The 14,278-nt window shown below is 71.1% G+C and overlaps 1 protein-coding gene across 1 annotated transcript; it reads left to right on the top strand.

Annotated features, from left to right (window-relative positions):
- The first annotated feature begins 957 nt into the window (after window positions 1-957).
- Window positions 958-14,154, top strand: HCN2 (hyperpolarization activated cyclic nucleotide gated potassium and sodium channel 2). The gene is made up of 8 exons (XM_074928021.1): window positions 958-1,437; window positions 7,317-7,740; window positions 9,736-9,897; window positions 10,753-10,971; window positions 11,228-11,374; window positions 11,675-11,915; window positions 12,072-12,236; window positions 12,358-14,154. The coding sequence occupies exons 1-8, from the start codon at window positions 992-994 to the stop codon at window positions 13,296-13,298; spliced, it is 2,745 nt and encodes a 914-aa protein (XP_074784122.1). The 5' UTR covers window positions 958-991; the 3' UTR covers window positions 13,299-14,154.
- Window positions 14,155-14,278: the final 124 nt, after the last annotated feature.

The following is a 14,278-nucleotide window of genomic DNA, read 5'->3' as shown; positions in this document are numbered from 1 at the left end:
GGGGTGACGCGCTGCAGAGGGAGCCCGCGGGGGCCGGGAGCGCGGCTTTCGGGGCGTCGCCTGCCGGGGGGCTCAGCGGAGGGGCCGCGGCTGCCCCCGGGCGCGGAGCGGGGCTGGCGGGGGCCGGGGCTGGCGCAGGAGCGGCTCCGGCTGCGTTTCTGCGCCGTGGGCAGCAGATGGTGCCACCCGCTCCGGCCGCGGCGCCCGCCGGGTCCGGCCTGCGGCAGCCGGGGCTACCGGAGCCGGTGCGGTGCTCGGGGCTCACCCGGCCTCGGCGCAGCCGCGGGGGGACGAGCCGTGCCGGGGCGGGGGGGGAGCTGGGCCCGCTGACCCGCTCACGGAGCGCCGGGCCCCGCCGCGGGCTCGGGGGTCCCCTCGCTGGTGCCCAGCCGCAGGGTCCCGGCCCGTGGCGTTCCCGGGACACGCAGGAGCCGCAGTCCCGAGGTGCCACCCCCCACCCCGCGCCCACCCCCGGCCGTTCCTCCCGCCACCGCTCGGGGCCGGGGGGGCTCAGCCCCGGGGGCTGCGGGGGGCCGGGCTGGGTCTGGGGAGGTGGGCGACGGGTCCCCGGGGCTGCGGGAGGGTGAAGCCACCTCGCCCCGCTCTGCGCGGGGCCCCCCCCGTGCCCGGCGGGGCTGCGGGGCCCGTCCCGGGCCCGGGGGTGGGTGGGCCCGCCCCGGGAGCGGGGCCCGGACGCGAAGGGGCTTTCGGCGGGGCAGCGCCCGGAGCGCTCCCTGCCCGGCGGCGGGGGGGGGGGTCCGGAGCCCCAAGGGGGGAGCGCCCGGGCCAGGGCCGGGGCCGTCGGGCGCAGCGGGGGCGGCCCCGGTGGCCGGTGTCGCCGGTGCCGCCGGCGGGGGCTGTGCCGGCGGGGGGAGCTGCGGAGCCGCCCGGTGCCCGCCCCGCCGCCCGCCCCCGGCCCGCCCCGGCCCGCCCCCGCCGCGGCGGCGGCCGCCACTCGGCCGCCGGTGGCCTCGGCGGCGGCAGCGGCAGGATGCGGGCGGGCGGCGGGGAGGCGGCGGCCGAGGAGGAGGCGGCCGAGGCGGCCAAGCGCGGCGGCGGCGGCGGCGGGGGGGCGGCGGCCGGGCGGGCGCGGGGCCGCGGCGGGAAGGGGTCCCCGAACGGCGAGTGCCGGCGGGGGGAGCCGCCGCGCAGCCCCGGGCCGGAGCCCCCCCGGGAGCCCAAGGTCTCCTTCTCCTGCGGCGGCGGCGGCGCCTCCCCCGGCGGGGCCAAGGCGGCCGAGGAGGGCGCGGAGGATGCGGGCGAGGAGGCCCGCGGGAGCCAGGCCAGCTTCATGCAGCGGCAGTTCGGGGCGATGCTCCAGCCCGGCGTCAACAAGTTCTCGCTGCGGATGTTCGGGTCGCAGAAGGCGGTGGAGCGGGAGCAGGAGCGCGTCAAGTCGGCGGGGGCCTGGATCATCCACCCCTACAGCGACTTCAGGTGCGCGCCCGGCCGGGGGGGCGAGGGCAGCGCCCGGACCCCGCGGGGCTCCCGGGGCCGGTGCATCCTCCCCCCCCGGTGCCGGTACATTCCCCCCGCGCGGGGCCGGTGCATCCCGGCGGGGGCCGAGCGGGGCCCGGCGCCGCGGGCGGGGGAAGGGGGGGCCGGGCCGTGCCCTGGCGAGGGCACCTTGAGCTGCGCTGGGGGCGGCGGCGCGGATGCTGCTCGCCCGGGTGCGGGGAGGGGCCGGCGGCCGGGCACCCCCCCCCCCCCCCCCCCCGCGGCGCTGCGGTCGATCCGGGGGTGCCGAGAGCCCCCCGCTTTGGCAGGGGGGTGTCGGGGCAAGGGCACCCCCTCGTCCTTCCCGGGGCCTCAGGCGGCTCGGCCCAGCGCGGACCCTCTGGAGCCCCACCGGGCTCTGGCTCTGCCCCCCCAGACCCCCCGAGGACGGTGTCACCCTCCCCCGGCAGGGCCGGGCTCTGGCCTGGAGACCCGCAGCTCCCCCCTCCCCGCAGCCAAGCGGAGCTTTGCCAAGGCCCCCCCCGCCCCGAGGAGGCCTGATCCCGTCCCTGCGATCCAGGGAATCTGAGGGGGGGTTTATCTCGCTCCCAAGCGGACCAGAGCCCCCAGACCCAGCCTGGGCGAGGAACAGCAAACCCGGGGAGCAGGACGCGGCAGCTCCATCTCCTCCCCCCGCCGTGAGCCCTGGGGGGGGGCTCGGAGGCAGTAGATCCTTCCCAGGTCGCAGGAAAGCTGCTGGGGCGGGGGGTGACGGGACGGGGACTTGTGGCTCGACCGGCTGGGGAAAACGGCACCGGGGATGGGTGACCCCCACGGCATCGCCAGTGGGCTGGGCACGGGGGTCCCTGGTCCAGCGACATCCAAGGGGCTGGGGGGCCTTTGCCCGGAGGCTGGGGGGGGGACGAGGAGCTCGGCTTTGAGTTGCTCTGGTGCGCGGCGTGGGGAGGCTCGAGGGAGGGTGCGGGGACGCTGCTGAGCCAGACCCCAGGAGCCGTTCACCAGCGTGGGGGTCCCCGGGGCCGGGGGAAGAGGCCACCCAAGGGTGGGGGGGTCTGTCCTGGCCGGGGGGGTTCAGAGCAGGAACCAGCGCCTGCACCTCCCGCCCTCACGCGCTGCTCCTGGGCCGATCTGGCACCTTCCAGAGGAGCGGCCGGCGGCCCTCGGCCCCTCTGGGGCTGCCGTCCCGCGCAGGGTCCTGCGCCCTTGCGACAGGCGCACCTGGGGGACCTGCCCGAGCCCCCCCTCGGCTCGCTGGCTGGGCACCGGCTCCGCTGCAGAGCCGGGCTGGGGGCGGCTGCACCGTGCGGCCGTCGCCCATCGCGCGCCACGGAGCGGGTGAGGTGGTGCCAGGCGGATCCCCGGGGCTGGCGAGCGGGGGGCGAAGGGACCCCATGGCCCCCCCCGTGGCTGCACCAGGGCCAGAGCCCCCCTTGCCCCTCGGAGCTGGCAGAGCCGCGGTGGAGCGAGGCCTCGGAGGCCTCCCCGGCGTGGAGCAGCGACGCTCCCCGGGCGGGTGCTTGCGGCGGGCAGGCAGGCGCCGGCCTGCGCTGGGGTGACCTTGGGGAGTCACCCTGGCCGGCCTGCCCCGCGCTGGCTCCTTCCCTCCCGGAGTCGCTGTCAAAACTTGAAACCCATTGGGGAAGAGCCCCGGCCTGTGTTTTGATGCTTCGAGTGGCGTAGGAGAGTTCCCTGCCCAGCGGGGAGGAGCCGCGGCATCATCTGGGGCTACAAACGTGCAGATAAGCAGGATCAGCTCAACGGGGGCTGAGCTCCCGGCGCCAGGAGCTGCCCCGCCGGGGCGTGTTGAGGACGTGGGTCCTTCTACTCCACATTGCCCTGCCGTAAAAAAAAAAAAAAAATGTTTATCTAGTAATGGTAATGCAGCGTGAACCCAGCTGTGTTTCCCTGCAAAGCCCTTTTCCCATCTTAAGATAAAATCGTTACCCATCTGCATATGTGACATCATTTCATAATCGGAGCCGTTTAGCGATCCCGTCTCCTCACGGACACAGCGCTGCCATTATTCATGCAAAATTCAGGGGCAGACTTGCTCCAGGAATGAAAGTTGCTATTTCCATAAATATTGAATTATTAGGAAGCAGCCTGGGTGGCTGGTTGAGATCCCGAGCTGCAGATCTGATAAAGAGACCTCGGAAATTGCACGCTGAAGTAGACGGCGCTGAGCAGAGCCGCCTCCTTCCGGGTGCTTGCGCCGTTGTCTTCTCTGTCTTCGCCACTTCTGGTCTTTTATCGATGGGAGGCAAAAGCCGGGTTAACATCGACTTTTTGTTATTTCTGCTGGTGTTTCTGCAGCTGGGGGATCACGCTTGGAGCGGGGTTGGGAGCCTGAGGGCCGCATCCAGCCCTTGTTTCGCAGTGACCCGGGGCACGTCGCTGTTCTGGCTCCCACATTTACACCCCGAACGCACCCGGGGGCCAGGCAGGGGCGCGTGTGGGGCTGGCGATGCTGCGAGGCCTTGGGAGCAGGGACGCACGTGGGGCCAGGGCCGGGGAGCCCGGTGGCGTTCCCGGGGAGCACAGGAGCCCGGAGAGCGGGTGCTCCAGCTCCAGGGTCCGTCCCTTCCCCTTCTCGTGCGGGAAGGGCCTTGCGTAAGCCCGGGAGGAGGATTCAGCCTCGCTGGATGCATCAGTAATGCGGGGAGCTGCGCGCAGCGGTGACTCAGTGGTGGTGGTGGTGCCTGTCTCCCCGCGACCGCCACGGGGACACCTGCCACGGCTACGGGGGCATCTCCCCCCGCCACGGCAGTATCGCCCCCCGCCAGCCCGGCACTCGCAGCCTTCCTCGAGGTGCGGGCCGGGGCTGGGCTGGGCTGTGGGTTCTCGCTGCTGGAGAATTTCTTTTGCAAGAGCCGATCCCGCACCTGAACCGGGGGTGAAGCCGGATCCAGAGCCTGTCCCCGGTGCCACTTGTCCAGAGTCTTCCTCTTCTGGACTTAAAACAGTTTCTGGGGCTTTGCTGGTGCCTGGATGGTGCCACCTTCGGGGCTCCTGAGCAGAGGGACTGGGCTCGCCGGGTCACTCCCGGTGTGTAGCCAGCGCTGCCGCTGGTCCCGGGGTTGCCGGTCCCTCTGGTGAGGCTGCGGGGAGCTGTTCCCCTCTGCAGTGTCGGTGTGGGGGTGCAGAAAGCCACAGGGAAGAAAGGCTGAGACCCCCTGTCTGGGGGATTTCCAAGGTTTTGGGTCCTCGAGCAGTTTGCAAAGCCTTGATCCCCCTCCCCAGGGACCCCGGGGCTTTTCCAGGGGAGAGCAGCACCAGTCACTCACCATGACTGGCTGTGCTGGGACGGGGGGTACAGGTGGCATGTTGGGCATTGGCACCTCCCCGCTCGCTCCGCTCGGGCCAACTTCTGCCACTGCCTTCGTAACCCAGATATGAGAGCGACCTCGTTTTCTAGAATGTATTTAGTGCGAGTTTGTGGCGCACCGATCCCGTGCTGCTCCCGCCCGCTTGCAGCCGGGACCCTGGTCCGTGCCGAGGGGCTCAGCCCTTAGGGTCCCCCCGCAGAGCGGGGTCTCGGGGAGCGCTGGCCCCGGGCAGGCTGCGGGCAGCAGCTCGGTTCCTGGTCGCTGCCGTCGAGGGGAGCGACACGTTGCGCCAAGTGTGTGGAGGTGGCTGGATCGTCCCCAGGGGCTCCGTGCGTTGGTGATGGAGCTGAGAGGGGACATCCTGGTGTCCTGCTGCTGTCCCCTCCCCGGATGGCTCCGGGGGTTCTCCTGGCCCCCCGCCCCGGGCAGAGGGGGAGGCTTTGCTGGTGCGGCTGTTGGGATTGCCTCGCGCCTCTCCGGCCTCGGGGTCTCGTCTCGTTTGGAGGTGCTGGAGCGGTGGCAGCTCTGCGGAGGGACCTGGTGCTCCCGGGTCTCAGGGGCAGGAGCGTGGGGGGGCCCTGGGGCTCGCGGGGGCTCAGCCCCGACTCGGCTCCTGGTCAGGACCTGTGGGGTGGCACGGCTGAGCCAAGTGGTGCAGTGGGAACGCAGCAGCCCCCGCTCGCAGGGGCTTTCGGCATTTCCGTCACCGTCGCTGCCATTCAACTGGGTCAGGAGCAGGGGAGGGGTTGCTGAAGATCCTAATTAATTTGTTTTCAGATATTTTTAGTAGCCTGGATTGGATCTTTCTTTCTATGCACACGCTGCCCTCGGAGGAAGAAAGCGTTGGCATCACACCCGGGTCCCCAAAGAGCTCGCACAGAGTCAGCCCTGTGTCTTGGGGGGATCAGGAGCAGTTTATCTTTCTCAGCAGGCTGAGTTCTGCCCTGGCTCAGCCAGATTGCCAAGGGATTTGAGCCAGTGGAGAGTTTTGTCCAGCTGGCGTGATTATTTAATCTTTATTCTTCACAGCTTTGCGTGGCTGATGCCCCCACGGGACTCGCTCTCTCAGTGGGGTCAGTTCGCAGGAGGGCGGCGGCTGCTGGGGGGCTGCGGGGCAGATCCCGCCCGGTGCTGCCGGTGTCCGGGGGGTCGTGTCGTGTGGCCGGAGCCCGGGGGTCCGGCGGGGCCCACCGTGGCCGCGGGGGTGCGGGGGAACACAGCCCGCTCCTCCCGGCTGGGGGGGACCCTGGAGACAGCCCCGGGTGTGAAGTCATCCTTGTGCAGCAGTGACATCACTCACGGTTGCCACGGCAACGCCTCACATGGGGAAGGTGTCATTGGAGAAAGGTCAGGAGCCGGGATGCTCGGCTCCGGTCCTGCGCCAATCTGCACCGGGGGGGGATGGAGCCGGCCCGGCCCCCGTTCCCGTCGGCGGGGGGGTCTCCCCCTCGCCCCCCGTCCCCGGCAGCGCGGCCAGGGCAGCCCCTGCCCCTCAGCCTGCGGCTCCGGGGGGGGCAGCGGCGCGGGGCGGGGGAGACTGAGCGTGGGCAAAGGTCCTGCGTGTCTGTGCGGGTGGCACCGAGGAGCATCGTCCCCTCCGGCCCCCCCAGGGCAGTGCCGGGGCGTGGGGCCGGCGGGGAGCGAGGGGCCGGGGTCCCCAGCGCACGGTCCTGCCGGGATGGGGCTGCTGTGACCTTGCAGATGCTCGGAAAGGTCGTGGGAGGCCCGGAACGCCGGGCAAGGAGAGAGGAGGACGGGGGTGAGGCGGGAGAGGGTGGGGGCGGCGGCGGCGGAGCCGCGCAGCCGGGCAGGGGCAGGGGCAGGGGCAGGGGCAGCTGCCGCCCTACGTGACCCCCTGCAGCTCCTTCCTCCGTGGCCGCGCTGCTGGGGTCCAGCAGCCGCCGCCCTGCGCACCCCCAAAACCAGGACCACAGCCTGGGGAGGGGTGGCCCTGGCTGTCCCTGGGGACTCTGTCCCCCGTCCTCGGGTCCCCACCGGGAGTGGGGAGGGATGGGGGCTGCTCCCAGGGCTCCCCCGTCCTGCCTCCAGCCGTGGCCTTGAGCGCTGCCGGTGGAGAGCGCGATGGCCCCGCCGCGGCGGGCGTGTTGGGGGTGAGGGTGGTCCCCAGCCCGCGGGTGGCCCAGCGGGGGGGTCTCCCCCACTGGCGCCTGGCAGCATCGCTCTGCCCCCCAGGACCTGCCTGGTTTGGGTGCTCAGGGCAGACCTGGGGCCAAACCAGCGCAGCAGGAAGAGCCCCCGCAGTGGACAGCCCCGGCCTCATCCTGCACCCCCCCCCGCGCTCACACAGCCGTGCCGCTGCCAGGGGCTGTGCCGCTCGGCAAGACCAGGCCGGGGGGCAGGTTTGGGGGGGAGCAGGATGTGGTCCCTGGGCAGAGGGTGCCTGGGGCCGAGGTGGAATCACCCCCGAGGTGATGGGGGTCCCTTAGGGCAGGGTGTGGTGGCCGGCTCCCCTCGACGAGGGGGTGGCTGCGGGGCGCTGGTGACACCCTCCTCCATCCCCTCGCTCCCCAGGTTTTACTGGGACTTCACAATGCTGCTCTTCATGGTGGGCAACCTGATCATCATCCCCGTGGGCATCACCTTCTTCAAGGAGGAGACCACGGCGCCCTGGATCGTCTTCAACGTGGTCTCTGACACCTTCTTCCTGATGGACCTGGTGCTGAACTTCCGGACGGGGATTGTCATCGAGGACAACACGGAAATCATCCTGGACCCCGAGAGGATCAAGAAGAAGTACCTCAAGACCTGGTTCGTGGTGGACTTTGTCTCATCCATCCCCGTGGACTACGTCTTCCTCATCGTGGAGAAGGGCATAGACTCGGAGGTCTACAAGACGGCCCGTGCCCTCCGCATCGTCCGCTTCACCAAGATCCTCAGCCTCCTGCGGCTCCTGCGCCTCTCCCGCCTCATCCGCTACATCCACCAGTGGGAGGAGGTAAGTCCGGCGGCGGCACCGGCTGGGGGGAACGGGACCCTGAGGGGCCCCTGCGAGGGCTGCGGGGCTCGTGTGGGGCCAGTGAGCGGCTGTGACCGTCTGGGAGCACCCCTGGGTGTCCCCCCCCCCTCTGCTCTGTCTCCCGCGGTACAGCAGCACCCCTGGGTGACAGCGTGGTGGGGCACAGGCAGACGCGCTGCCCCGTGCTCTGCCGGCAGCTCAACCACGTCCGTGGTCGTCTCGACCGCTCAGCTCCGCGCCTCCGGGGGCTCAGCTCCCTGGGGGAGCGCCGGGGGGGCTGCGGGAGCCCCAGCGCCTCGGGGCCGGCAGGACCCCGGGGTGCCCAGGGCAGGAGGCAGGGTGCTGCCCGGCGTGGGGTCGGGGTGTGCTCGGCTTTGTCGCATGGGCAGGCGCCCGCGCTGGAGGGGTGGCCAGGGCCTTCTCTCCCTCCTCCTCCTCCTCTGCCACCGCCTGTCCCCAGGCCCGGCGAGCGCACGTGTGGCCCTTGGCCAGGTGTCCGGCAGCGCAGCAGGGACCCAGGGTACAGCCTGGGCACGGTGACGTCGGCTCCGGTGGCCGCGGGGAGGCTCCGGACCCTCCTGCGCCTCCGCCCTGCAAAGCCGTGTGGCCGCTCCGCGACCCGGGTGGGCGCTGGGGGCTTGTGCCCGGATGGGCTCTGCTGCGGGACCACCCTGCGCCTCCTGCGCAGCCCCATCCCAGAGCGTGTCCATTCCCCCCTGCCAGCTCCGGCTCTGCACCCTTTTCACTTTCAGATGGGATTTGCCAGGGAGAGCCGGGGGCGCGTTAAACCCGCGGATTATCCCGGTAATCGCATCCGCTTACCGGGGGCAGGCGGGAGGTGGCCCCGGTCCCCGCCAGGACTCACCTGCTCTCGGTGGGGGCTGGCGGATGCTGTGGGACCGTCTCCAAGGAGCCACATGTGCCTGATTTTGCCTCCGGTCACCTTGACGGCAGCGGGTGGGAGAGGGGCAGCGAGTGGCCACGCTGGGGGGGGAGATGGCCACTGGCCACAGTGGGGAAGGGACGTGCCCGCGGCCGGCAGAGACGGGGCCGGGGCTGCTCCTGCCTGTCCTCGCCCCTACCCCAGCCCTCGCGCTCCACCTCGTTCCCTCCGCAGCTCCTTGCGGCGGCTCTGCCTCGTGCTGCCCGCGCCGCGTGCCCTGCCTGCGCAGGCAGCCACAGAGCCGGCGCGGGGCAGGGGGACGCCGTGGCCGTGGCCTGGCTCCGCAGGGGGGGGACAATTGGGAGTTTCACTACAAGAGGGTTAATTTATTTTTTTTCTTCTCCCCCCCCCCCCCCATCTTGAATTCACCTTTTCTGGACCCTAAAAATATTAAAGGAAAAGGAACAAGTCCTCAGCCCATGGCTCAGTTTGCAACCAGGAGGACACGTCTCTACCCCCTACCTGGGGGGGGGCCGGGGGCAGGGGGTGCTGCAGCTAGGCTGGGGCTGGGGGAGCCCCGCTCTGACGGGGCCTGTGGGCTTGGGGGTGCTGAGGGCACCGATCGGCCACTCCACGGCCGGGGCTCTGCTCCCAGCACCCCATGGCGGGTCCCCGTGGTCACAGCTCCCTCCCCCGGGCTGGGGGGGTCTCCCGGGGGCTCTCCCGGGGTGGTGTTGATGCGTCTCAGTGTTTGATGCTCTCGTAGCCGCCAGCCCTGGGGGGACGCAGCCCCGGCCCGTTGGGGTGGGATTTCTGGGCAGACTCTGTGGAGCCGCCCGGGCTGTTCTCCCCACACCGGGGTCCCCCCTCAGCCCCCCCCGACGTGGGCTGAGCCTGGTCCCCAGCGCCCGCTGCCCCGGGGGCTGCCCCGCTTCCCCGCCGGTGCCCAGAGCATTTGACTCTCGCTGGGCACCCGCCGGCGCTCAGGGCCGGGGCCGTGCCAGCCACAGGTGCCTCCTCCAGCTCGGCCGCCGTGGGTCAGTGCCCCGAGGGGGCCAGTCCCTGCGCTCACCCGCTGCCCCCCCCCGCAGATTTTCCACATGACCTACGACCTGGCCAGCGCGGTGATGAGGATCATCAACCTCATCGGCATGATGCTGCTGCTCTGCCACTGGGACGGCTGCCTCCAGTTCCTGGTGCCCATGCTGCAGGATTTCCCCCAGAACTGCTGGGTCTCCATCAACGGGATGGTGGTGAGTGCTGCCCCCCCCTCCGCGCTCCCCCGGCCCCACACCGAGGGGACACGGGGCCCCGCGCCTGCTGCGGCCGCTCTCCCTGGCGAGGTCTCGGGGCCTGTGATCGATCCGGGCGGGCGGAAGATGCTGACGGGGCGCTCTGCCCCGTCCCTTGCCGCCTTCTCCTGCTCATTAGCAGCAAAGCTGCTATTAATAAATAATGGGCCACGTTTCTAATTGCTCTCTCTCTGCCCTGCAGCCTGCTGCAAATGGCTCTTCTGCCTCCATCCGTCTCATCCCGCTCTGCCCGTGTTTCCATCTCTGCTCCATTCCCCCTGCCTGGCTTCCTCCCTTCCTCCCCTCCTTGCCCTTCCTCCCTTCGTGCCCTCCCTCCCCTCCTCGTCTCGCTCTTTCCCTTCCCCGGTTGCTTCGCTCCGGGGGATCCGGGGCTTTGCCTGAGGCTGGGCCGGGGGGTCCCAGCCTGACCCAGCCACGTCCGCAGGCTCCTGAGCGCTGCGGTAACTCGGCGGCTTCCACAAACCGAGAGCCTGTTCCGTCACAGCATTTCACAAAGCTGCACTTTTGTGTATCAGCTTAAAAACCCCAAACCAACGTTACCGAGTTCCTGAAGCGAAGCCAGGCGGGTGCTGAGGTGCCGAAGCCCGCCGGGGAGGAGCAGAGCGCTGCGGGATCGCCGCAGCCCCGGCTGTGCCCGGCCCTTGGGGTGGTTTTGGGCCTCAGCTGCAGGGTGGGACTGTCACAGCCAAACCACCCCCCCGCTGAGCGGCTGGGAGGCGGCGGCAGAGAGCCGGGGCGGTTTGCCAGGCCCCACGCACACGGGGCTGAGCGCCACCGCCCTCCCTGTCGCCGCAGAACGACTCCTGGAGCGAGCTGTACTCCTTCGCCCTCTTCAAGTCCATGAGCCACATGCTCTGCATCGGCTACGGGAAGCAGGCGCCCGAGAGCATGACGGACATCTGGCTGACGATGCTGAGCATGATCGTGGGGGCCACCTGCTACGCCATGTTCATCGGCCACGCCACCGCCCTCATCCAGTCGCTGGACTCCTCCCGGCGCCAGTACCAGGAGAAGGTAAAGCTGGGCTGGACAGGGACCACGGCCCCCAGCCCCCCAGCGCAGCTCCCCCCGGAGCCGCAGCGGTGCCCGACGGGGCGAGCGCTCCGCGCTGGCGCAGGGCGGGGACGGGGCGCCGGAGCGGGACCCCACAGCCAGAAGGGGTCTGGAACATCCCACCCCCCCACGGAGCAGGGACGTGGTGGTGGGGGGTCTCGGCCCCGCAGCCCCCGCCCAGCTGGGTGCTGACACCGTCCCCCGTCCCTCCCCACAGTACAAGCAGGTGGAGCAGTACATGTCCTTCCACAAGCTGCCCGCCGACTTCCGCCAGAAGATCCACGACTACTACGAGCACCGCTACCAGGGCAAGATGTTCGACGAGGACAGCATCCTGGGGGAGCTCAACGAGCCCCTGCGCGAGGTAAGGGCCCCCGGGGGCCGGAGAGGCGGCCGTGGGACGCTGCAGCGAGGGTGGGATCCCCCGAGCCCTCCCCACAGCGAGGGCCCCCCCTGCTCCGCGTGGCGGGGGAGGCCGCGGGGCCACCGGCTCCCGCAGGGCACGTGCTCGGGGTCGAGCACCTCCCGCTCCGGCTCTGCAGCTCCACGTGTGAGTGTGTCTGTGCACAGTCGTGTCTGCGTGTGCCGACACCTCCGTGTTCGTGAGCCTGCCCCAGGGAAGCCATGTCCCGGCCTCCTGGTCCCTCACCTCCTTCCCCTGCAGGAAATTGTGAACTTCAACTGCCGCAAGCTGGTGGCCTCGATGCCGCTGTTCGCCAACGCGGACCCCAACTTTGTCACGGCGATGCTCACCAAGCTGAAGTTTGAGGTGTTTCAGCCGGGCGACTACATCATCCGCGAGGGCACCATCGGCAAGAAGATGTACTTCATCCAGCACGGCGTGGTCAGCATCCTCACCAAGGGCAACAAGGAGATGAAGCTCTCCGACGGCTCCTACTTCGGAGGTGAGCGCTGGTGGGGCTGAGCGCGCATCCTCTCCCGGGGCTGCGAGGTGCCAGGACGCCCGCGCTGTCCCGGGGCACCCGCCCCTCCATCGTCCTCGCCCCTTTCTGCTCCTCGCTGGCGGCGTTTTGACTTTGGCACCGGTGTGTCCTCTGCAGAAATCTGCCTGCTGACCCGCGGCCGGCGCACGGCCAGCGTCCGGGCAGACACCTACTGCCGCCTCTACTCGCTCTCGGTGGACAACTTCAACGAGGTGCTGGAGGAGTACCCCATGATGAGACGCGCCTTCGAGACCGTGGCCATCGACCGCCTCGACCGCATCGGTAGGGCACAGCGGGCTGGGGGGGGGGCCTGGGGTTGGCCCGGCCGTGGCTGGGCTGCAGGGCCTGGCCTGGCCCCAGCGCAGGGTCTCACGGGTCCCCGCCCCGGCCGCCTCCCTTGCAGGGAAGAAGAACTCGATCCTGCTTCACAAAGTGCAGCACGACCTCAACTCGGGCGTCTTCAACAACCAGGAGAACGAGATCATCCAGGAGATCGTCAAGTACGACCGGGAGATGGTGCAGCAGGCAGAGCTGCAGCAGCACACGGCCCTGTACAGCCCCGTCCAGCCCCAGGTCACCTCCGCCATCGCCACGCTGCAGCAAGCCGTCGCCATGAGCTTCTGCCCGCAGATGGCCAGCCCGCTGGTGGGCTCCATGGCCCTGGGCTCGCCCCGCATGATGCGCCGCTTGCAGTACGCGCAGGCCGTGCCCAGCCCCTTCGCCGTCTCCCCCGTCTTGCTGCAGCAGAGCCCCCCGCAGCAGCCGCAGCCCCCCGTGCCCCACGCCAACCCCTCGCCCTCGCAGGACCAGGCGCAGCCCGCAGCCCTGCCCGCCTCCACCAGCGCCTTGGCCGCGGCCAGCCCGCCGTCCCAAAGCCCGCTGGCCAGCCGGACGTTCGCCTACGGCGCCGCGCCGGGGCCGCTGGGCTCCCAGCTCTCCCTCAGCCAGCAGCAGCCGCCCGGCTCGCCGCAGCGCCTGGCCGCCCACAAGAGCACACAGGCTCTGCCCACCAGCAGCCTCAGCCAGGATTCGCGGCCCCTCTCGGCCTCGCAGCCCTCGCTGCCCCACGGGCTGGCGGCCGGCAGCACCCAGAGCCCCCCGGCCTCGGCCCGCGAGTCCTGCGCCTCCATCGGTGGGGGCCCGGCCGCCGCCTCGCCGGGCCCCGGCCCCCCGGCCCTGCTGCGGGGCCCGGCACCCTCGCGGGGGGCTGCAGCCCACCCGCCGGCCGCGGGCTCGGTGCAGGCGGGGCCGCCCGCGCTGCCGCAGGACTCGACCCGCAAGGATTCGGCGGCCAGCACGCCCGACACGGACCCGGCCAAGTCCAGGCTCTCTTCCAACTTGTGACCTCCGCGCCCGAGGGGGCTGCGGCCGTGAGCCCCGTCCTGCGCCGGGTGAGGGCCACGGCCAGGCCGCCGGCTGCTCCCCCCGCCACGGCGCCAGCCCCGCTCCCCGCTGCCTCCCGCCGCAGAGCGGGGCAGCACTGGGGGCCGCTGCACCCCCCACCCACCGCGGGGGTAGGGGGGGCCGGGCTGAGCCCCGGCCCGCGTCGCCTCTGACCAAAGCGCGGCCCCGTCTCCCGCTCCCCGTGGCGAAGCCCCGCTGCCCCCAGCCGCCCCCAGAAGCCAGAGCTGCATCATCCCCGTCTCAGCTCCGCGTATGATCCGTGACCTGAGCCCGCGCCTGTGTCTGCGCAGCCCCAGGACCCCTCCCTGGGGCTTTAGGCACTGGCCAGCCCCACCGCCTGCCCCCCTCCCCTCCCACAGCCCCCGGGCCGGGGGTGACGGTCCAGGACTGCAGGTAAGTGGGGGGGGGTCTGAGGGACGGTCGCCCCGAGGCTCACGAGCAGCCAACGCACACGCTGCTGCCCCCAGCCCGACCCTGGGGCTGGGGGGGAAACGCAGCCCCAGTTCCCTGCAGTCAGACGCAGGAGCCTGGGGACCCGCACCCGGGGCTGTCCCGGCGCTAAGGCCGGGGACACGCACACAGTGTGCACCAGCGTGCCTGGGTGTGCCCCTATGGATACGTGTGTGTGCCCCTGCGGACACGCGTGTGTGTGTGTGTGTGTGTGCACGTATGCCTCTGCCTCACGCTCCGGAGCCTCCCACACTGAATGTCCCGCAGTGCCCGCGGGGCCCGCGCCAGCGTCCCCCTTCCCCTCCAGCCCACCCTGTGCAATAAACGTCAGCAGCTGACAGAGCTACGGCCGACTCCGTCTCTGCTTCTTCGCCACCGTCCCCCCCCGCCGCAGCTCCGGCTGCCCCCGCTCCCGGACCCAGGAGGGACAAGGTGAAGCGGCCGCTCCCTGGGGCCGCGGGCTCAGGTGA

Source organism: Athene noctua, chromosome 27, assembly GCF_965140245.1.
Source record: "Athene noctua chromosome 27, bAthNoc1.hap1.1, whole genome shotgun sequence".
NCBI classification, from domain to species: Eukaryota; Metazoa; Chordata; class Aves; order Strigiformes; family Strigidae; genus Athene; species Athene noctua.
The sequence above is the reverse complement of the archived record's forward strand: the minus strand, read 5'-3'. Positions and strand labels throughout refer to the sequence as shown.